The sequence below is a fragment of the Amia ocellicauda genome, chromosome 3 (assembly GCF_036373705.1).
Source record: "Amia ocellicauda isolate fAmiCal2 chromosome 3, fAmiCal2.hap1, whole genome shotgun sequence".
Classification (NCBI taxonomy): Eukaryota; Metazoa; Chordata; class Actinopteri; order Amiiformes; family Amiidae; genus Amia; species Amia ocellicauda.
In genome coordinates, this window is record NC_089852.1 from 5,325,181 (window position 1) to 5,350,111 (window position 24,931).

General features: G+C 37.6%; 2 protein-coding genes across 6 annotated transcripts in view; one reads left to right on the top strand and one right to left on the bottom strand.

Moving 5' to 3' along the window:
- cenpp (centromere protein P) overlaps positions 1-24,931 on the top strand; it is an 89,561-nt gene that overhangs the window by 52,126 nt on the left and 12,504 nt on the right. The window lies entirely within an intron of this gene.
- On the bottom strand, positions 3,538-20,077 carry ecm2 (extracellular matrix protein 2, female organ and adipocyte specific). Of its 5 annotated transcripts, none has more exons than XM_066697851.1 (10): positions 19,784-20,077; positions 16,303-16,603; positions 14,134-14,322; positions 10,389-11,120; positions 9,266-9,381; positions 7,480-7,615; positions 7,186-7,343; positions 6,549-6,688; positions 5,693-6,019; positions 3,538-5,530 (listed from the first exon to the last, which is right to left on the bottom strand). In XM_066697851.1, exons 1-10 carry the CDS (start codon positions 20,048-20,050, stop codon positions 5,362-5,364), a joined length of 2,535 nt encoding a protein of 844 aa, XP_066553948.1. In that variant the 5' UTR covers positions 20,051-20,077; the 3' UTR covers positions 3,538-5,361. The 5 variants fall into 5 exon arrangements, with proteins under 5 accessions (XP_066553948.1, XP_066553947.1, XP_066553952.1 ...); XM_066697850.1 differs by having other exon boundaries at positions 10,389-11,156; XM_066697855.1 differs by lacking the exon at positions 19,784-20,077 and adding an exon at positions 18,856-19,056 and having other exon boundaries at positions 10,389-11,156.

The following is a 24,931-nucleotide window of genomic DNA, read 5'->3' on the forward strand; positions in this document are numbered from 1 at the left end:
AGATTTAAATGATTGCTTCACTTTCAAGTTGCTATTGCTTTATGCATAATTTAGTGGTGTAAATCCTTATGATTTATGTGTATTAGATAAAAAAAAAAAAAAGGATTCAGTATGCTACGTAAATGACAGTACATAAATAATGACATTCCAGGTTTGTTCATGTCCTTTTAAATTCCAAACTGTGATTGTGAAGTTCATGCTGTAGCTTTATGTACAAGGCAGCTGAGAAATCCGGCTTTCAGTTAGTGTATGGACAAGGAGGAGAAGAAACTCCTTATGCGCAACGCTGATGAGCATTCCAGCACCTTCCAATTAGTGGCAGTGTTGCTTATCGAGAAATTGCAATTATCTCATCGTGAATGTCAAAGAGAAACACCTGGATGAGACCCACGTGTCTTGTTTCATGTTCCTACCTGCGTATTCTGTTTGCCAAGATACAGCTTACAGTGCAGTGAAGGGCTTTCTTATCATTTGTCTGCTTTTGAGATTACATTCATGATACGTCATCTTTTCCAATGCTTTTAGCTGTGCTTCATAGTGAGGCCATTTGATGAATGCTTGGTAGACGTTCTTGTGTGTGAGTGAAGTTCTCATAAAATGAATGGTCTTGAAAGGCTCAGATGCTGGTAGGTTCTGTAAGTCACAGCTGTTGCAGGTGCTATGTGATCTTAATTCTGACACAAACATCTGCTTCATTTCACTCTGTTGTCTGGTAAAGACGTGTAGCCAGTGTAATAATTTTATGCTTTTGCGGAAAACCGATGTCCGTGCCAGTCAAGAGCAAAGAATTTTTGAGCTTCACAGGCACACGGGTAATCCATCCGTCCCCCCAGTGAAACAGATCTTGCCGTGTGTGTAACATGTCTGTTTTTAAATCTGGATTTTCCAGGTGTTTAAAAGCATCTGCCAAAGGGGCATGCTCTTATAATAAACCTAAACAAGCATACTTGTAACTCTGTTATATTATTTTTATTTTATAGGTAGGTGTATTATATAGCCCTTTTAAAGACTCTTTGGTAAAATGGAAAAATGTGTATGTCATTATTTCACACCAGGAGTACTAAGGATGCCCTGACAGCATACCAAGCCAAGTACTAAACAAGCTTGAATTCCCATCGTGGCATATGATATACAGTGTTGTTTTTCATGGCAATCTCAGTTGGGTTTAATTCTGCAATATATGCTAGCTAAAGCAAAAAATATTGTTTTATTAAAGGCTTTAGGCTGTAATTATAGCCTAGGTCAATATTCCAAAAATTATTAGGTTTGGCTATACGTATAAAACGAAGATCATTTTCTTACATAATATTTTTTCATAACATTTTCCAGAAATTAGATCATACACATTCTTGGTCTTAAAGCCGAAATGTACATTAAGACATCTGATTAAGGGAAATGAACAAACATTTGTAACATGAAGTTAAATTAAATTGTGTATTTCACCATTTATTGAATATTGTATACAGTTAATATAGACCTGTATTGGAGACAATGTATTATTTGGGGGATTTAAAATCTAAAAATGCAATGTCTCCAGTTATAAGAAATGAGAGAGACTAGTTTAGAAGCTTAATGGTTTCATCTGAATGAAAAGTATTGGATATTGAATGTCACTAATTCCATGCAAAATTGTAAATCATAACATCTACTCCAGGTCTTTTTTCTTTTTTGACTCTGAAACAAAAAACATTCTTCTCCCATGTGGTTTTATTTATGGCAGAGGCTTCTTTGTAGGAAACTGATCCTAGGGCAGTACAACTTCCTTCATTTTACTTGCACAGGCATTGGCACGATGTTGTAACTGTCTTATCAGTGTGGTATAATTTGTAGCGCACTAGTTCTCACCCAAAGATTACAGTAGGAGACAGATGTACCGTGGGGAGACGAGCCAAGACTGGACTTTGGAGATGCAAAAATAATGCTATTACCATTTTCATCAATACAGTTTGCCAAGTATACATTTTTGCATTCTGCTGAGATAAATAATGTTAAAGAGTGAGTTGCAAAACACTTTTTTCATATTTTTATTTATATAGATATTTAGCAAAATAGTTGGAAGATACCTTGCATCTTTAGCATTGCATTGAGTTGTTCTTTCCTGCAGTACATCACGTCTCAAAGGTGAATGTTACATTTCTCTCCATATTTCCATGTATTTTGTTTTTATTCCACCATTAAATCAATAAATGCTATAAAAGTATTTTTACTTTTCTATGCTTTAATGCTGTATGTATTTGTTTTTGGCAATGTATTCTTACTTACTATTCTAATGTGTTTTTTAGTTGTATAAACTGTTGGATTCTGTCCAGCATGTTTTGAAAAGAATTGGGGGATTACCTGACAAAAACATACCTTGTATCTGTAATTTACATCTCACAAAGGGATTTCATTTCAGGATCCTGTATTCAAAGGGTAGTTTAATAGCTCACCCTGTCTGGAAAGTATCAGGAAAGATGCATCTAAATCTGGAGCTACTGTGTTTATCTTCTGTACAGGGGAGGGGGGGTGGTATATTATGTTAACATAATTTATTTCACATTATGGGGTGACGGTGTGAATTTCTTTTGATCTCTTCTTATAGGAGCACACAATAGTTCTTTCTGTAAGTAGCAAAGTTATTGCAGCTGTGAAAGTGTTTGACAGACTGTACAGGAGCTTAACTTAATTAAACATATATCCTACCATTTCAAACATGAAAATATGAGGTAATCATTCAATGAATTATGTAAAAACATTTATATAAAAAAATAAAAATTGTTAATGTTGACTTCACAGTGGAGGAACAATGTTGACTCATTGAACCATAATTTTGGGGTTTAATTTTCATGCGTCCTACATTATTAGTAGTCATATGACTGACCTTTAATTTGTGATTTATGAGCCAGTCTTCAATTTGGAAACCATCTGTTTTGTGCTATGGTAAGAGATTTCAGCTTTACAATAAGACATTGATGCCTGTGGTCTCTTAGTATTACCTCAAAGACATTCCTTGGTAACAGACTGTAGTTTTTGGTTATACTGGAATACAGTCTTGAGGAATTCAAGGAAATAATTACAAAATATCATGCAGTGTACTTAACTTTAAGTGTTCAGCACATTAAGCTGTGATGTTTTCAGATACATATTTCTCTCCAAAGTTGTCTGTGATTTTAAACTGCATATGGAGCACCAGAAAATGGATGTTTCATTATGTATTTTTGTGATGTTCAATTTTTCATATGCTCCGTTTTAAGCCACTTCATGCAACAGCAGTCTGTGAGTAAGCATACTTGATATCTTAATGTAGTTGTCCTCAAGGAAAATAAAATAGTATGCCTGTTTACTTTATGTACTTTATCAGACCTTTATCCTATTGGAATTTGAACATTGTTTGTTCCAGAAGAGAATTGTTATCTCAGTGATCTGATGAAGGTGTTTTTCCTTAGAAAACCAAGGAATGATAAAATGCAACTCTATAGAGTTTTTGATGTTTTTTTCTGTTCAAATAATTGGATTAGTTAACCCCAAAAAAGAATGAAAGACATAAACACATGTGGATATTTTTTAAAATATATTTTTGAAAATGTGCAAATTATTAAAAAAAAAAGACTTGTGTTAAAACACACCCTCCCCCCCATTTACATCTGGGCCAGCAAAGCACAGGTGGTACAAATTATACACACAAACACAGAAGTATAGTAAGTATACATATTACTGATAAGAGAATACAACAGGCTGTACCAATAAAAACATACACTGACATTAATAGTAATAGTAATGCTAGTAATAATTGTATTAATATTTTTTAGAAATGTTCATGATTTGTAATTAAGATCAATATTGTTTAAAGAAATAGTTTCATCCTCGATTTATGGTTAAAGGACATAAATTCTGTCAATTCTGATGGAAAAACGGTACATTTTTTGTTTTCTTTCTTTTTAATATTACATTAATTGGGCAGTTTTAGTGTTATTTCTGTAGCTCCTGGTGATATCTCATGCTGCCTCACTACCCTTGTATAATTATTGTTAGTTATTTGCTTTGTGTTGTGCCTTACAGTTTACTTTCAACTCTGTGTTGGGTTGAGACCAGATGACTGGACTGTAATTGCATGTTAAACTGTGTAAGTCACCTTGAATAAAGATGCCTGATAAATAACTTAATACAAAATAAAACTTGCATCGAACTTGAACTACAAAATCCAACCCAGGCAACAGAGCTTCGTACTCTGAGACCACTTTCTGCTCAACTATTTCTTGGTGCACCTTACATGTCGCAAATGTAATCTCAAGACACAGCTGTCAGGAAGTAGCAGTATAGCACCATGACAAAATTGTAATACTTTCTTATTAAAGGGTAAGGATGGTACATGCATGTGTCTTGATTTTGTTTAAAAAACAAAATGTGAATACAAATGTATGGCAATAGTTTCCAGATAAATTGTGGTTTACTGTGGTCAGATATGCGTTTGATGTTGTTTTGTGGAGTGAGGTCTGGACCTTTCAATTTTCACACAGCCTCTTAATAGTTTCATTTATTTATTTATTCCTGTTTTTAGTAGCTGTGGAAAATCTTTCACCTTCCTATTAAAATGACCATTAATCAATAAATGATTCATTAATCAGTCCTTTTAGATGTTTTCTTTTCATTATTATTCCACTGTTGTAAAACAAAATATATTGAAGAGGAAGATTAGATAATGATTTGGTCATTCGATTAAGCAATGCTGAGAACTGGGTAAATATTGAGATGATTGTGTGTGTTTTTCTCTCAAGGCACTTTTTTTAGTTGTTTTTTTTACATTTATTTACTTATGACCAAACACGTCTATTAATTATTTGGTTTCTCAATTTTGTTTCAGAATTGATAAATAAATATTACGGCATGCTTTTAATTCCAAATCCAGACCATTTAGACTCGCTGTTGAACCTTGAAACTCCCGACTACAATTAGAAATTTAAATAATTCTGTTATCTATTTTGTTTCTTCTGAACCACTTTTTCAGTCTAGTTGGTCCATTATGGCTTTACAAATGTTTAGCTAATCTGTCAGAAATCTGTCAGTAATTGGTTTTAAAAGGACCCAACAACAAAAAATGGTAATACCTACAGCCATTTTAATATCCATCTTTAAATATAAAGCCTTCTTTCCTTTTCATGCTGACTGTATTAAATGTCACTGAAAATATCTCCAAATAAATTATTATAAAAGGAACAACAGATTACAAAGACTACTTTTTCTCCAGAAAGCAAGGAGAGGTATAAGTGGAATTAACTGATCTCTGTGTGTTTTCTCTCAGTGGTCGTTGTTGTGGTTGTCTGGTAAGTCAGTAGAGCTTCTTTTGCTTTCTTTGGACCACACAATCATAACATGACAAATATGCTACTTAATCTTCTGTGGCTTCAAAACAACACTAGAATAAGACCTGATACAAGTAAAGGCAATAGGTGAAATTTTTCTGCTGTCGATGTAGTTATTTTCCAGGCGCAGTGTGACTAGATTTGAGTCTTCATCGTTTGCAGGATCACAGAAAGCATCTAGGCCAAAATTCCTGTATGAATATAAAGCAGATCAAGACTGAAATATACATAGATGGGTACTGATAATATAGTGTTAAAAGATTTTAGGAATGTGCATCTCTAAGTAAAGTCTTTAGTCATTTCAATCTTCACGGACCAGATTGGGCACCCTTGGTCTAAACTTTTGGATTTACCTTATTTTGTTGTCATTCAGTCTCAGGAAATGCAGCGATTTCATCTCGTTGATCCCGCAGGGCACCGTGGTCATCTGGTTGTGATCCAGAAACAGTTCTATCAGGGAGTCGTAGGCCCCAAAGAAGGACACTGGGTCGATCCCTTCGCTGTCCAGCTTGTTGAAGGAGAGATACAGGTACTCGAGGCCGGGCTCCATGTGGGCAAACACATATCCAGGGATTCGCTCAATCTGATTTCCCAGTAGGACCAGGTGGATCAGAGATTTGGGGAGAAATGAAGGCACATGATAGAGCCTGTTGTGGGAGAGATCTATGGATTCCAGGTTCCTTTAATGAAAGAGAAAATGAGCTGTATTGGTGTCTGCAGTGAATCTACTCTAGATTAAAAACAGAACGTGCTCATGAATAAAGACATATATTCAGGTAAACAAACTTAATTTGTTTTCCTTAGATGGTCTATGCAGTCTGCATGGCAAAATCATGAGTTGTTTTTTTTCCAGATTTATTTATATTGAAAACATGTACAACAAAGAGAACAGCGAAAGTACAGTTCTTAGTGCTGTGTAGTTCCCAGGGTTTTGTAATACATTCAAAGGAACACAGGTACCTTATTGAAGCAGAGAATATACACACATGGCTTTGGATGGATGGACATCAGATCCCAATGGCCAACATGCAAAAGGCATGAAAATGCTGCACAATAAAGGAGAGGTCTGCAAAATATCTGTCACTGCTCCAGCCAAAGAGCCAATGACATCTTGGACAAAAGTGTATGGTTTATATTAGCCACAGATACAGTATGGTCTTGCAACGTTAATAATGGTTCCAAAAAGTCTGCAAATGAAAAGGTACTTACTCATGGTTAATCCAGGCCAGGGGGGCTATCCTGGACTCATCTATTTTATTGTGTCTCAGCACAATAACGTTTAGGTTTCTGGTATGATTGAATGCCGTTTCTGAAATTTCTTCTATGACATTGTTTTCAATGTAAAGTTCCTGAGAAAACACACAGACATTATAGCTCTAAATACTGCATCCTACCAACTCTTCCCAATGTTAAAGCCTGCAGTTATGTGGTGTGCATAAGTAGTTTGGTTGGTTAACCATAATTATTACCAAGGCATAGAGTGGTTTTCCACAGGTAAACTCTGATGCTAGTAGAACAATAATTAACATATTTAACATGGCATTTTATATGAATTAACTTCTCTTTTAAATGGATTTTGAAATAGTTTATATTTTCAATTTTTGTGCGAACCTCTGAAGGCGCATTACACCATGATACATACAGTTAATTATATATTTTTCTTATATTACATAAGTTAAAACACACAAGTATAAATATAATTTAAATACACATTTTCATCATTAAATATAGTTACATTCTCAGTTGAGATTAATTTAATTTCCATTGAACACACGTTGGTGTAGTGTTTTTCTTATGGCAGAATCTGTCTTCGTCAATCAAGGGGCTGGTCTTTGGCACATCTCACCTCAATAGATGCAGGAAGCCCCTGAGGAATAGTGCGGAAATAGTTTCTACCCAGCCTCAAGTAGGAGAGTTGTTTTAGTGGTTTGAAGGCCAAGGGATTGACATTCCCTTCACTAAGCATATTTCCTTCCAGCTCGAGGGTGATGAGATTGCTCAGATCTGTTAGAAAACAAATGTTAACAAAGTGTTAATTAAGTATTAAGTGTTAACTGTTGTTTTTTTCTGTTTTCCGCTGATGCACTCAACTAGTCAATAACACTGCTTTGTGATTGACGCAAAGGGCCAAAGAATTTACCTTGAAAACTCTCTTCCTCGATGCCTTTCAGGTTGTTCTCATTGATTTTCAGTTCTTCCAAAGTGGGGGGAAGATCTGCAGGGATTTGCTCAAGAAGGTTTCCATCCATATAGAGACGTGTTAGCTGCTTTAGGATCTTTAACATAATCATAATATTTTTTAACATGAATACATTTTAACATTTATATTATTCTTTGATATGAATAATACACTGTTATATCCTCATGATGGTTCTGAGCTTCTTAAGGATGTGAGTCACACAGGTATGAAAAGGTTTTTTAAGTTCTGTACATGCTTACATACATCATGCATATGATTTTGTTATTTTAGGGCTGGATTAAATCAAAACTTTGACCCACCCGCTAATAGCAAACTACAAACCTGTACATCATAGGGGTTACATTTATGATTAGAAGAAAGTGGCATCTTACTAAAAATGAAGCCTCAACTGAGTACAGTTCTCTAGTTTTCTATTAGCGGGTGGGTCAAAGTTTTGATTTTATCCCAGCCTTAGTCTATAGTGTTTTCTGCAGATGTTTATTCACAGTGTGAATGTGGAACCCATCGTTCTGGTGTTTGGGTTTCTGTGCTCTGTGGAAAGAAAATTAAATAAATAAAAAATCGGAAAGAAAAGCATAACATGTTCTCGCAATACTACTACTGTTTTAATTGAGTGTATGCCATGGAAATTGTTTTAATTCTTCTGAAGCTCTGGAGTTTCAGCCTGAGCAGGGGAACCGCACTATTCTCCAGACTAAACTGGAAAGACATGTTTCAGAGATGAGCCAGGGTTTATTAAAACAGATTCTGAAACCTTTAAAAAAAATGTAACGCAATTCAAAACGTTTTACATGTAAACAGTAATGAAAATAGTTGTTGAAATCTTGCCCTTGAGAATCCTTACTATTGGATTGAATTTTCTGCATGTCGTACGCTTGTCCTTTGTGTTTTTATCATTGCATCAGTAAGATACACACATTCCAGGCAACATTTGGAAGCCTTCTAGTGTGATAAATCAAGCTTCTTTGAAGTTGGTTGTTGTTGTTTTTTATGTTACTCTCCTGGACACTTGTTCAAACAAGTCTCTTTATTTTTCCCAGCTTGATCCACTTAAATTGAATTCTTGAGACCGATTACCAAAAACAACCTTGCCTTCATGAGCAGTGCTTGCACTGAGTGACTTTATCAATAAAGTGTATGACCAGAAAGGGGAATTTTAAGGTAACAATATGAGACATGTGGAATAAATTACCAAGCATGGCAAATGAAACAAAGAGTGATATCTTAAATAATAGATATAAAAAAGAGCAGAGGGAGGAATATAGGGAAATTAATTCAACCATAAAAACATCCCTGTTGAGTATAACAGCGTTCTCTGATCCTCTTGATTTTCATTTCTGAATCCAGGAGTCTTCCAGCAGTAACAAAAGATATTAAATGATGTTAAACTATATGAAAAGATCATTGTTGATATGATTTCCTTTGCATATGTATTCCTTCTTGCCATTGGAATATATCATATCCTAAATGTATTAATATAAAACTATATTAAACCAAAGCCTGTAGAATATTGTTATTTGCAATTCAAGAAATGTGTAGAGTTGTTACTAGTATGTTTGAAATAGGTTTGGTAACTAAGAAACAGGAAAGCATAGTCCCTCTTGGTCCACTTTGTTTCCACAGTGGTTTGAATGTTTTGGATTAACACAATGCCAGTTCTGGATTTTGCTATGGGCAACCCCTGCGTCAACAAGAATAGCGGTAGATCCTAGACGGCCATGCTTACTTTAAATGCTTGTGGATCTATGCCTGCGGATGTGATTTTGTTTTTGCCAAGGTCAATCCACTCCAAGTTAGGAATTCCATTGAAGGCTTCTGCCGGAATTGTAGTTATAAAATTCCCTGTGGGCAGAGAAACGGGACGATACCGTACAAGATATGAAGTAGACAACAGTGAAAAGTTTACCACACAATATTGAGAAAGTGAAAAACAAATGTGTGATGATACAAAATCCAAAAATAAATAAAAGAAAAACATTTATTTTGCTTTTCTTTAACCGCCAAGGGTTAAAGAATGTTTCTCAAATTTGAACTAGTGAGAAGAGGTTTTGGCCTGCTGTGGTAGAAAGCATGGAGGTTTGAGAGTGGCCAGGCTCAGGTCACACTGAAAGCTTGCCAGGCCAGTAAGGAGCTTGACTTTTCTACTGTTCTATTTTTCTTACTTTATTTCGAGAAAAAAATCTTTGTCCTTCCAGAGTCTTCTGGGAAATAACACACATACGTGTGATTTCTCAGGAAAAGAAAAACTTGGAACATAAATCATTCTCCAACATAACACTTTAAAACCATCTTTCACTCTGCAGGATACACGCAATACTGTTCTTCTAAATAAGAACAGTGTTTTGAATAAGATTTTGCGGTCGGGATGCATTTAGCAAACCTGATTTTCCAAATTGGAACACGTTGGAAAGTGGGTTATTATGACTGCTGTATTTAAGCACAGTTTTCTGTAGAAATTATACATGCAGAGAAACAAATGAGACGTTTCCAAACCAAACACCTTTGAATTATGATGAGAATAACAGGTTAGAGTTCAGCTCGTGAAGTTCTTTTTCAATGGCCTTGACTTCAGTGGTAATCTACAAGTGTGTTTTGATGATAGGATTACAGTGAAAAGATATGGTCAGCTTACAGTATGCATTGTAACATACTGTAAATGCACATTTGTTCCAGGACCTGACTTTGACATGATCTCTTCTGGATTTAGAGTAGCTGCTCAGGACAGTTTCTATACCATGCGATCAAAAAATATTTATATAAATGGTATACTTGCTTTTCATGCTTTTTTATACCACACATTCCTTGAAGGAAAGGGTTATAGTCTTGGGCAGATGCATTGCCTCTCTTACCTTCAAGACTCAGGCTTTTGAGTTCTGGATCTGACAGGGGGGGGATATTTGTGAGCTTGGCGTTGGTGCAGCTCAGTGTGACATCGGAGATGACGCAGCCTGCTGGCAGGGTGCGGACAGGACCTTCAGGAGACGGAGGAGGGAGGGGGGTAATTCCCTCGGCCGTGGTGGGCTGGGGTGGCACTCGGAAGACATCGCCTCTTAACCAATCTTCCTCCTCCAGCTCATCTTCATCCACCTCCAGCTCCTCCTCTGTCTCTTCTTCCCATGTCCTCTCCAGCTCCCGCTCCCGCTCTCTCTCTCGGCTCCACCAGCCCTCCTCCTGCTTTCCCTCCTCCTGCAGCCGCCGCTTCTTGTCCTCCTCCGCTGCAGCGGCGACTTCTTCCCGGCGCCGCTCCTGTTCTTCCTCTCGTCTCTTCTGCTCCTCCTCCTGCTTCTTCTGTTCATCCCTCAGTCGCTTTTGCTCTTCCTCCTGCTTCTCCCTCTGCTTTTCCTCTTCCTCCTCCATCCTCTCCTGGAGCTCCTCTTCCTTGCGCCGGCGCTCCTCCATGAGCTGTCTCTGCCGCTCCTCCTCCAGCTTCTTGTGCTTCCTCCTCCTCTTGCGCTCCTCATCCTTCTTCCGCAGTCTCTCTTCTTCCTCCTGCTGATCCTCTTCCTCCTTCTTCAGCAGCTCCTCGATCTCGGCCTGTGAGCGGGGCGGCCCGGGCCCCAGTTCACTTGGGTCATTGGGTTCTGAGGAATCGCCAGAGAGTTCATGCGTGTCAGCGACTGGTGCAGCGTTCGACACACAATGTTAGGGTGACCATGATGGAGTATGAGTGTGACAGGATGAGAAGAGTGGACGAAGGGACCCAAGGAGAGACAAACACCATGAGAAGTTGATAGTAAGATGAGACGCATACCACAGGTGGTAGCATTGTTCCCCTTAAGCACATCAGCGTAATGCACTTTATTTTGTTATTCCAGACCATCGTAACTGTGGAACATTTTTGTTTTTCCAGATTGAAAAGGAATCCTTGTATTTTTTAAATTATTATACATTTATAATTAAAGCTTAAATTGATCTGTGGAGAGTCCTACATCCTTTAAAGTTTCAGTACATATATTACAAGTCTGACCAGTTATCTAGGCTATATACTAGTGTCTTAAAGGGAACAGTGCTTTGGTTGAAATGGAGTATACAAAACACATGAATACAACAAATAAAGTAATGGATTTACAGATAGAGGAGTTAGTCTGATGATCCTGTTTTAAAGATATCTTCCCTTAGTTTTATAGGGAAGGTATATGGAATAATGGATTGCTTTATTCTAACCTCTAACTAACTAACTGACTAACCTTTCAAAAAACAACATGCCGAGATCAGATAAATGATACTGCTTAAGTCACCGGTTCATTATATCTGATTTGCGTTTGATATCTAGAGAACGTAAAAGTAGGCGAATGGACTAAGTTTACTCCAGCACATTGCTCATCATTTACGTGGCCTCTGGAACAACACACTATTTTGTTTTTGTATTTCTCTGTCTCTTTTGGGTTAAATAATGTTGTGTAGGATGATGTACAGAACTGTATAGAACTGTAGGTGTTGGCTACATGCATCCAGTTATTGGGTTTGTCTGCACAATCAATATTGTCAATGTTGTATGGAAAGAATTCGGAACCTGTAAATTAAATGTCACGTAAGTTTAATGGTTTGTTTAGTCCTTCCAGAAATTGATATTTTTTCCAATTTGTGATAATGGCAGTTTTGTCACCTTGTGGCACCTTGTTCCTTACATAGGCTAGAGTTGTCTTCAGGAAATGCTGTTAGAAGGGCAATGACAGGGTTAGTAAATTAGGTAATCATGCAGAATGTGAAGCATGCGCACCATACATTTTATGTGCATTTAAATGAAAATAGCACAATAAGACAGTGTGATTTGATTGTGATGTATGGTATAGTAGGATGATTGCAGAATCAGCCGTTTCACATTGAAGGAAAGTCCTTAAGGATCGAAGCAACCGACAGGAAAATTGGAACGGTTTCACAGGGAGGAGATTTTCTCTGAAGTCTGGCATGTAGTTTTTATGAAACGCAGACAATATTTCTTGTAACTGATTTTGGAAAGATTGAAAAGATTAATTATGTATGAAAGTTGTTTATAGCAGCAAACTGTACTTAAAATGAAACAGCTGCATCCTAAAACCTTAATGATGCAACCACTTAAAGATCTAGAGAATCCGTCCCTTTGGGTCAGAAAGGGAAGTTGATCAAATCTCAAAGCGTGCCATGTGCTGAACATCGAGCAGGACAACCGGTGCGGATTGATGTGTTCTGTTGAAGTGTGGCTGAAAAAAGCATTGCACATGCTGGGCCTCTCACAGTTACAGCTGATGTAGCCTATAACATACAAATACTGCAGTTCATCGCAATGGATATTTCTCAAGATTGCAAGGATTTGCCTGGTAACTCCCTTGTGTATAACCTGATTGATGGGATATCCTCATGATCTGATGAGAAACGTACATCTTTAAAACCTGAACGAAACCATACCTGTTGTGTGTCACTTGTTATACCCAGATATAAGAGATGACTTTAATGATAAAAACATACCAGATGTAGAAAAAAAAAATAAAAGGGCACAGGAGTTTAACTGGCCAGCAAATTACAAAAGCCCATGGTAAACTTGACATTTTTTCATACAGCATGACACTGTATTACACCTCAGGAATGCTCACTCGGAAGAAGCTGCCTCATTTTTCCCAAAGCAATTACAGAATATAATCCTCATCCTGTGGCTTTTTCTTGTTCCCATCAGCAAAATAAAGTCTATCTCTCTCTCTCTCTCTCTCTCCCTGTCTCTTCCTCTCTCTCTGTATATATATAAACACGAGCAATGTGGAAAAATCCTGCCTCATCAAAGTAAATATTTTGGATCTTAAGTGTAAAATATACCAAAGTAATATGCAGACCATATTTTCCTTTGATGTGCCCAGGGGCTTTATATAGTGCGCCGTTGTGAGGGGTGTTTTTAATTTGACGTGCATATTTTTTATATTATGATCTGGGTGGAAAAAAAACAACCTTTTACTTCATGCTGTAATGAGAGACGTAATGTCATCTAGCATGCAATCTCTGTGCTTTCCTAACTTTAGAAACCCTCTCGGTGTTGTGCGTCCAGCAGAGAACATTGTATAGAATAATAATTGAAATTGACTGTGCTTCCATAGGAGGATCAGGCTGTCTGGAAGCATATAGAATTACTGTTTATTCTGATTTAACGAAGGTATCTCCAAAGATGGGTTAAACCCGTTAAATATTTCCCAAATGTCACATTCTTGTCAACTTCTCACCTGAATTAAATTTTGGGGTTAATCTCGGCAAGTATTCAAATGTCAAATGTCTAAAGTGCTGTAAATGCATTTTTTAAGGTTTGTGCTTTATAATGACATGCATCAGAAATATTCTAGCCTATAGCTTTGGATAATATGATATTGCCTTATATTTCCAGCTAAATGTCAGAATCTAAAGAGTTAGAATAAAGTCAATCCAATATGCAAGACATCGTGGAATGCAAATAGATTAGGAATATAAAGTATAAACTACTGTCAGATATGAAAAGCTAACTTTGAAATTGATTTAATTGCTCGCTGTGCTGAAAAGCATTTAATCACTCACTATAAAGTAAAGAATTTTTCCATTGGCTATTTTTAAAATCTTTCTAAAGTGCTACAAAGAAATGGTGAGGGCAAGAGTAGATACCGATATCTGTGCAGACGGGGCAGCATTCTCCTGGGGGCTTTACACTGAGCGGGCACGACAGAGTGGGGCACTTCATTTCATCACAGGCAATATTCCCATTAGCGCAAAGGCAGGTGATACAGGGCTTGGGAGACCAAACCGCTTTATCGAACATGGTGATGCCATGGTATACGCACTGTCCATGCTTTCCTGAGGAGAAACAGACATTGTTATTTTCACGGTGACAACAGAAGGATAAAAGGAAGAATAAGAAAAATGATTTCTCCTAGAAAGACCATAGTTGTACATGTTTATGACATAGTCTTGTTGCCTCATGAAGTCCTCAGGAAGAGGCTTGTAGCTGCTAAACTATGAATGCTGATACCCAGCAGCAGGTATTATGGGATACTGTGGTTGTATTTTCAAAATCCCATGATATGTCATTTAATAAGAAACTTTGGGGTTTGGGGTTTGAGGGTTTATTGTTGTCTTTATTTTGAACTATTTATTTTCCACCAAAATGCAATGTCTAGCTTTTCTATAGTTTATTACATAGATCAAATTGTATTTGTTAAAAATAAACATCCAGATGTTTCTGAATAATGTTTTTGGGAATGATTCAACTATATATATGGTCCTGTTTGTTTCTATACTAACATGCAAAGCAGTATCTACAGAATCATTGCACGAATCACACGAAACAGGTTTATAATATATATGCTTCAATGATTTTACTTTGTCTTATTTTGTCATCTTAAAGATATGATCTTCATACGGTATGCAGCCATGTCAATTTTGCTGTCTAAAACTGGAGGGTTCAATTGTTAGTGTTGGCTATACATAACAATTACTTGTGTATGTTTACTTTGGGCTGCAGACAGAGAAACTGCTCATGTAATTTCTGCTTGTCTTGTACATCCCCTTGTTGTTGGAGGTCTGTGGTTTTAAACAAGTTTGCCTGATATTTGTATATGCCTAAGCTCACAATGGAGTACCTGTCTCTGTAACCATTTCAAAAGAGTACTGACTTGTTGAAAAATAGTATATCTGGCATTTTAATTGTGAGGTTGTATGTTTTCTATTAATTTATTATGCAAATTCTGTAAAACTTAAAACCCAGTTTTATTTAATCACCCATTCCTCTGGCTGTTAGTGGGTGTGTACCGCCGTCCACATATGTTTGTAATAATACTGATAAATAACAGAAGCAGGCTAAAGATGTCTTAATTATTGTGGTACTCATAAAGCAACCAAATCTGCGACATGCTTAATATCCCCAGGCATGTCCCTGAGGTATGATTTAACAACACACATCTTTATGCCTCTCCTTGCTTTATCCAAATTTAAAAACATATCTGCATTTACCATAGATAGTTTATCAACTAGCTAACTAAAAAAATATATATATGCCTATACTTTTGGAGATATAATGCCACAAATCTAATTCCATAGTAACTTGTCAAGCAGTTATTTTCGCCCCGTTCATTACTGTGCTGAAGGTTGATGTCTGTTATAGATTCTGCCGAGGATATGGTGCCAGGTCTTATGTAATATTACGGTGGCTGGTCTGTGGCTGTTCCTAAACCTGTTCGAGTCTGTGGTAAGTGTATTGGTCTGTGCACCTTACCACAAGACAAACACGGTAAAGGTTTAATGACGAGCTGCCACTCCCCACAAGTCTTTCTAATAGATATCTCTTTTTCACAAGACCAAGGATTTTCTGTGATTTTCGTACAGAAAAAAAAACATGACCACACACCTGTCTTCCACTTCTGCATAAGCTATACTATAATAGCAGTCAAGAACTCAGTTTGAATTTGAACTCACCTAGTTAATAATTTTTTGAGAAATGTATATTACAGTATAGGATGTGCCAATACATGAAAGGAGAAAAATTCAGATCCATGTGTGTGGGCTTATGTTGAGGAGGAAAGCTACATTTATGCTTCCATTGCTGTTGTAGCTAGTGTGGCATCAAAAATACCTATTAACAGAAAGATGTTTTGTCTAAAATCCCTTATGCATATTGTTGTGCCACAGTTGAAGTGTAACACACACAGACTTTAGTCAGTTACAATAAAAGATCGATACAGAAAGTACCAAACAAGGAAAATAATTGTGACGAATAATTTGAAGCAAATGTATAACGCAGACGTTTGGTGTTTACGGTGAGAGCAGACGCACACTAACCTGGTAGGACGTGGTAGTTCGACTCAAACTCATCCACACCTTTGTAGGACTGGATGATTATCGGCCCACTGTCGTCTCCATGGCTGACGGGGACATTGCCGAGGCGGACGAGTGCGTCGGAGGACCTTTGCCTCAGTTGTCTGGGTTTCCCTCTCTTTGGTCCTGATCTTTTCTTCTTTCCCTTCGCAGCGGGGCCTCTTCCATCGTGTGCCAGAGTGAGGCCGAGGCCGATGAGCAGCATTAGTGCAAGGATCACCCGGGGATCCATAGCGGAGACGATGTTCTGTAGAGCTTGCAAGCACTAGAGCCACACAAGAGAGAAAGGGTTATCATCTGTGCGAGAAACCTAGATATACCGCGGCCTTAATATGCAGTTACTACAGAAACATTCCTCTAATAACAAGTCTCCAAAATTAAATAGCAAGGCACTGTGTTGCCACCATGTCTCTACATTGATCTTAATCCCCTACAGGCTTGTAATAGGGTTTGACAGCTCACTGCAGTATCTTCAAATGCTTCCTTTGTCTGTGTGACACAATTATATTTTAAAGAGACTAAATCCTGAAAAGTATTTGGTGTGTGTCTCTCTGTTCTTTTGCTGTTTTAACCTGGCTATGAGCTGAAATGTTCCTTTCATTGAATCATTCAGAAAGATGTTGGTCTGTGACTTTTTGCTCTTCCTTATTTCTTTTAAAGCCTGAAAGCAGTGATTTCCTTCATGCCAAAGCAAATACATCTACTATAGCTTCACTGCATATTGTGTGAAATTCCCAGTCTGTGTCACTAACCAAGATAATTTTGGAGACAATGAAACCCAAAAGATTCTCCTAAACAGATGGTAATTGTCTGTGAAGTGTTTGCTGGTTCCTGTGAAATGACAATATAAAGTGATGATGACCACTATAGGACATCAGAGCAGTACCCATCTAAATATATAAGTATTTATATTCTCTTACAATATGTGGCAATTCAGTGCACGGTATTCGGTGTGTACTATTTGTAGTACCTCACACTTTGTAATTAACATCCCAGTTTAGTTTATCTAGGTGTGCCCACAGTTGCATATTCCTCAGACTTTAATAGAAAATGAAATCTAGGCCTATATCCTAAAAATGCTCTGTGAAGAAATGCCTAATTTCACAATCGCCATGACCATCATGGCACAGCTCGGTCAATGAGACTGATGCCATTCTGCCCTTGTGGAGTTTAGTGGGGGAGGGCGTATAAGGGCTCATTGTGCACATGACCCTGGTACTGTGATGTCACTAGCTTGTAAGAGTGTTCAACCCCCTTGTTTCAGGGCAATTGTCTTTTGGCCTAGCAGGTTTGATGCTGTGCCAGATGAAGCTCTGAGATATGCCTGAATGCACACATAACAATTACTGCCTCAATCTACATCAAATATAACTTTTTTATTGTAACAGAAAAGGCAACATATGTTCTGTCCTTTCGCTGAAGTGCTCAGAAATCTGTTATCCACCTCCCGAGTGGCTCAGTTGGTAAAAGTGCAGACTGAGCCCTATGAGGTTCGCAGGCTCAATCCCAGCTCATGTAATTTGCCAATTGTGACCAGAAGTGCTTAACGGCAGCAGCAGAGATTGACTCAGCATCGCCTGGGCTAGGGAGGGCTATTGTCAGGGTCTCTCTCGGCTCATCGCTAACGAGCATCCCCTACCGGCTTCCCAGGCACCTGCAGGTTTGCAGTTCCGCTGACGCGCCTCTCTTCTAATCGGCTGTAGAAAATGCGGTGTGTAAAATGAAGGGTGGTTCGAGGGCGGCTGGGATTGGAGGATCCCAGTCGCACTTCCTCACCCTCCCCACGTGTGGTGGTGGGGGATGTGGTGGGCAGTCAAAATGCATTAACACTATTGGCGATTAGGGTGAGAAAATAAAAAATAATGGGCAATTCCAAATTTAAAAAAGAGAGATTTTGCAGTGCTTACCTTATTCAATGTGTACTTTAATAGTATTACTTTTAAAAAACCTGTATCTTGAACCTATGTTTTGTTGTTTTGTCATTTCTCAGGAGGTTTGGACCCATGCCATTTCACGTTTGCCTCAATTAGTTACATTCCACTTCTTAATAATGTCTGCATCTACAAGAATGTAACCAACTGGACACCTGTCCTGTGTACTGCAATTACCTAAACGGTATAAATGCACAACATTTTTCTACATTTATATCCTCTTTGAAATCAGAGGATTAGAGAATAAAAACAAAACAATAGAACTGAAGATCAAAATAACCCAGCAAGCCCCAAATGGGTTAATTATAATACCACTAATTAAAAGATTTAACAGAAATCCTCTAAACATGGTCAAACCACTTTTTTTCTATGCTCAGAACCATGAATAGTTTCTCTGTGTTCCCTGCCAAAGCGAGCGTCTTATGTTCTGTGCCAAACCTTGCTGTTGTTTCTTATCTAACACTATTCATACACTCAGCATATTAAAAGTTCACAGACTGTTGATCTGTTAAAAAAATAAAACGGCATGCAAATGTTGTACAGAATGTAAGCAGCAGAGTTTAAACAGCAAATAAGACCAGATTACCTTGAAATGCAATTTAATTGTCGAAGCAGCTTGGTGCCTTGAAATGTTTCCACAAGAAAAGTAAAATAGTATCACTCTGACATCTTTATTTTTGTGAACAGGAGGAAAGGGAAGTTCAGACACGTTAGATGAATCCTTAGTGATGTCTACAAAACTATCCAGGGCCCCTGGGGGTATGAAGTGTGTGGTTAACAAATAAATCGACTCAGGGAATATAAGCAAGGGAACGAAAAAACCTACACAGAGGCAAGGAATAAAGGAAGGAAAGTTCTGCTTAATTCAGCTGGTCCGTAGGCTGACAAGGCTCAAGTGGAAAGGATATGAGGAAAATATAACACTAACAAATGAAAAAAACTCGTTCTGGTGTGACAAGAGAAATATTAGTTCTGTTTTCCTTTCCCAATGAGACCTTTGTGTGTGTGTGTGTGTGTGTGTGTGTTGAGGCGTGGGGGGGCAGGCAAGGCGAGATGAGAGCCAGGTGAGCTGAATCTGACCACCCCCCCCCCCCACACAAACACACTTCAGCTTTTGCTCATGGGACTACATCTGTCAAAACAAAGAGCTTTGCGAACAAAGAGTCACATTTCACCGCTCACGATTCCCTGATGGTTTGTTTACCAAATCTCAAACCAGATTGTGTTTCTGCAAAAAATAAAAACTATTACATAACCTTTATACTATTTGAAGTGCCTTTTTCTGTTTGGTTATCTTTCTATACAAAAAAACCTTAATGTGACCACACTTTTAGTAAATGCAGATGGAAAATACAGCACATAAAGCACATTTTATGAAAAGGATAATTATATCCTGAAACGTGACACTACCGTACAGCTTCTTTTGCAGCCGAATCAAAGTTAGCAAATGAAAGTTAAGCATTTAAGTTTATATTTATAAAAAAAAAAAAAAAAAGAAGCATAAAATACGTTACCAGCGGTTCGCAGTCAGTTTGCAAGGCCAAATATTTCCGCTCTCCCCAAGTTTGCTGGGATTGCCAGGGGCTTGACAACAGTGCACGTCTACTCTGCTTCAGTGGTAATAAATGTTTAAAGCAGATGGGGCTGCAATCTCTCGGAGAAGGCTTGCCTAGGAAACTTTGAAGTTTCTGTGTCAAAATGCAGAGCAGTCTTCGGAGGTCAGCTACAGGATAGTGTTGTGGGATACATAAGAATGTGTAGATTGTGATTTTCTCTGCCATAATTACTAGGCAGCACACGTGTTGGGCGCAGCAGCTAGCACAAGAAGTGCCACCTTGCTTTATATTAACAAAACCGGCTCAAGGGAGTAATTCCTACGCTAGGGATGTTCAGAAAACTGCACCCAGATGTGTTTTTATCCCTGGGTTGCATGGGTTCTGCAGTGTGGAAATTCAGAACACCTTAGTGCTCAGAATTTAAAGGTACAAAGACTGGTTGTGCCTTTAGGCTGCTCCAATAGTGTGGATGTAGCCCTGCCTTCTCTCTAATTTCAGTGGGAGGGGACAGTCAGTATTATAAATGTTCCTCGTGCTTTTGGGTACTCAACCTGTTCTGGAGGTAAAAAAAAAAAACAACCAAACACATAAAAAGCTATTGTTTCATGGCTCCTTGCAAACAAGCTAGACATTTCTTAATGTTTTTAAGGAATATATATTTATTTATAAGTAGCAATGGACAAAAAAGTCAAACTAAATGTCAAACAAAAATATGTGAAATCATTTAAAGAGTGCAAATGTTAAAATGGCAATGGGCCGGACACATTGCAAAAAGAACAGATCAAAGATGGATAAAGAAAGCTATTGAATGGATCTCGAGAGTTGACTTAGAAGACATAGGAAACCACATAAAAGATGGGAGGGTGAAATCATACACTTTGCAGACATGACGTGGAAAAGAGAAGCTGTAGATCAAGACATCTGGGGGAGGCCTTCATCCAGCAGTGGATCGATATAGGCTGATGATGACGATGATTTCACAACATCAATGTGAAACATTTAAAAAAAAATCTTGTCTTAGGCATCTGTGTAACCCATATTTAAATTGAATGACTTAAAGTGTGTTACAGTTTGCCGGGGTATTTGGAGTCTTAACTGAAAATACTAAAATGGGTAAATTGCCAGAACTCTGAGCTCACTATGCAAATGCTTTACTAATGTAATCTGAAGAGGATTAGTGCTTAATCATGAATAATTATTAACTGTTTACCCTGTCATCAGTAATGGATTAAAGCTGTTTTTAGCTATTTAAAACCATAGTTGTTTTGTTTGTGTTTGTTTTTTTTAATTAAAGTAAACAACCATGTTTGAAAGCAATGTATATCAACAGTGTATTTTTGAAACTTTTTTATCAGTCTTCAGTGGTGTGTCTCATCAGCCAGACAGCAGAAGATATCCCATCATGAGTCCATCGTGAAGACTATTGTATGACTTAGTTACATTTCCAGACGAGAAACATTCCTATTGTCCCAACATGCTTCCTCAACTTGGCTTCAGGCACATTTCAAGCAAGACAGTTGCTTATTGTACTGTAGACAAGTGTGACTCACAGAGTCACAGATTTATTTCAATTACAAGGGAGGATGTAGAAGAAAATAACTTAACTGGAAAAGTATGGTTTTAGCGTCACCTCTTTTGAAGAAAGACACACTGGTATATCCAACTTGCCTCCAGTTTGTCAGTTTTATCAATGAAATAACAACTTTTGCAGTATGCTATGTATATTGTCATGTGGCTCAGGGTGTTTAGTGCTAAGTATCCAAAGAAGTGTGAGGACTTTTGCCTTTTTGTTACAGTTGATTGGGGAAACTTGAGGCCTATTTAGCTTGCCTTTAATATTCCCATAACTTGTCTGGTTGCACATTAAGAGAATAAGCAAAGATAATAAGCCAGTCTTTGGAGGTTTGTATAATCATCAAATTGTCCTTCTTTTTTCCAGTATGCCCCATGGTGCTTCAGTTTTACTCTGTTAGGATGTGAGCAATAGCAATGTTCCCTAATGCTCTCGCGGTGTAAGGAAAACAGCTTATTAAAGGTCTGTGAACCAAGCATTTGCTAATAACATCAGGGAGATCTGGAAGTGGCTACATGGTGTCAGTTTGTCATGTTAGGAGATGAAATCTTATTGTATTGACCAACTGAATTATCATACTCTATATTAAGACTTATTGAGGCCTTTATAGCAGGGAAATGGTTCGAAAACAATTGTTACAATCCTTCCACAATGCACAGGGAGAAAATTATTGTATTTGCTGATTGAAATGAGTCCTTTAAAAAAAAAAAAAAACACCATATTTTTATATATACTCCACTTCCTTGTAATTATGTTTATGGAGAACTACTTAAGCGCTTTCATGCCAGAAAGTGAAATTGTGGTTAGTTAGTATCAACAGCAGAAAACAGTTTAAATTTATGGAGGTATAGGGAATTTAAAACTCAAGCCCGCCCTGCCATGTCAGCATTCTCCTCTTGCTTTTATATATCGTTTATAAACCGTTTCTTGAGCTAGGGCCAAGGCCTTCATTAAAATACCACCTATTATGCATTTATGCACTAAACCACTCTCTTCTGTTTTGTGAGCCTCGGGAATAATTTCAGGAATAATTAGCTCAAGCAATACAAATTCCTCCCTATTAAGTAATTACTAGTGTGTATATTTTTAGTTTGGTTAATACCTTTTTTATTTGTTTGTTTTATAATAGCTATGTTTATACGATTCTCCATTTCCATTGTTGGGCAGTGGCTTAATTGATGTGTATGGAAGCAAATAAAGAAGAGAGGTTCAAACATTTTAATAATGTAAATTACTTTTAGCTTTCCATTTTCTTTCCCTTTAATACTTCTTCTTACTTCAGCTAAAACAGTTACTAACAGGCTGTTGACATATTGAGAGAAGCACTGCTGCCGTCAGTCTCCACATATTTAATCATTGTCATTGCTGAACATGCCTAAACACTCCCTATATAGCTTCCAGACACATCTAAGACCACAGAAATTATTTTGTACTTTTCAATACAGAACTGAAAGTGGCATATATTGTATAACGCTGCTGTGGAGACTGTTTGTGTGATCATGTATTTAATTCATTCAGCTGTATTAAAGGCAGAAATGTGTGTTTCGAGAGGTCAAACAGCTTCAGAAAGTAGTGGTCCTTTCACTCGTGACGTATAATTTCATTTCATGGCACTGAGAGAGTGTACATACTTGCTACTTGTTGGATTGACTATGCTTTTCTTCATGCATTAATTTTATATGATTATTATTGTCAAGAAGAAAATCTTTTTATGGTTGAGGAATAAGGCCCTTATGTAGAAAATGCAAACTTCTTTAGCTCTTAGAAATGGTAAATCTGGACAGATGTTTTATGTAGGCTACTCACAGCTGTATTCCAGAGGTATCTGGATTAAACATGAAGAACCCAGAGCATTTCAGTTCATTGCACACTGGTCACTGAAGACCTGAAACATGTGTTTTGCATCTGATTGCTCGGTGTCACAAAACACAATAGTGAAACGTTTTGTGACCAGAGACTATGATGCTGCTTTCATCTATTGATTAAAGATTGAAATGTTCTTCATTGTAATGAAATTGAGCTAAGGTTGTCTGGCGTCTGCAAAAGCAATTGTGCAGGCCTATGGAAACTGTTTCTTTTTGTTGTTGTTGTTGTTGTTGTTGTTGTTATTGTTGTACACAAAAGTAAATTGAATGTGCCTCAGCAAGCAGTTGTTTTCTGTACATTTCACATAGCGGGAGGCAGTTTCTCCTTTGACAGTGTGTTTCCTATTCAGTCACAGGAAATAACACTGAGGTTTCATAAACAATTATCAGGAAGAGATAGATACTCTTTAATTCAGGACAGCAGAATACAAGTTAGCATTATAGTTAAAGGGTGAGCATATGTCCGCTACATCTATCATTTGATTTGTACTGTGTGACCTTTTTTTCTTTCATTAGATGAGATTCTAAACTGTTCCTGCAAAAGCTGTTCCTGTAAATACTTTAAAATGGTCAACAAAGGGAAATTATTGTAAGCAAGGTGAATGCATCACCTATGGACTTTACAGATGATTGACAGGTGGCAGTAATTAGCTTCCTCTCTACACTTCCCGGTAAAGCCAGAGGTGAATGATTTGGGCTGTACTTTTACTGTACTGTTTTTAATACTACATGCTAAAGCCAAGAGAAAGCGTAAAACAAGACCTATCCAAATGTCCTGTAATCAGCAAAAAATGAAGTGACAGGAATATATAGAAGACAGAAAGTACTCCCATTAAGAATTTGAGTTGTACAGATAGGGTCCCAGTTGGCATATGCAGCCTGCTTAATCGAGAAAGCAGACTGGCTCCAGATAGGAAAACACAGCCGGAAAACCTATTATAAGAAGCTGCTAATGAGGATTTATGTTGGTAGATGTCCAGTAGTTCCTGTTTCTTTAAAGGAGACAACTAACTATTTGGTTTCAGGGTTTATTTTCTAAGCACAATGGCTGCAACAACAAACTATAATCCAAACATAAAGGTTTCTTCTGCTTATAATAATAATAGTCATAATAAGCATATGCAACATATGTCACATCATGTTTAAGTATTTTTTATTTTATTTTTAAATCTAGCCTAGATGTACCAAGCAGGTCAAGATACTGTGAAATGTCCCCTTAGTTTATACAACCTTTTTCATGCATTTTGTTGGACAGCTCTCTCAGCTAATGGCTTCCTTTGTGTTGTCAGTCTTGTTAATGGGCCAGGTTCTTCGGGGACAGCAATAATAATGCACTGGTAATATAAACACAATGTGACTGCCAAATTTCATTATGCTAGACAGACTTCATAATATATGGCCTGAATGTCTGTGCTGGTTCCCCTTCTCACTGCCCTGATCTATAATTCTGTGTAGCTCCCATTCAACGCCAGTGTTTGTGATGAAGTTACGTGCTGTAGGTCTCTTCCTGCTGCTTGACCTTTAAAATTAATATTCTCTAGCGTCCAGTGTTTAGCGCCTGCAGTTTTGTTGGCATACTGAACATCTCCAGTGAGCATGTTAAGCTGGTAACACAAATAATTCACTTTTTACAAAGAGGCAAAAGAGGGGACCATACTGAATCCTGTA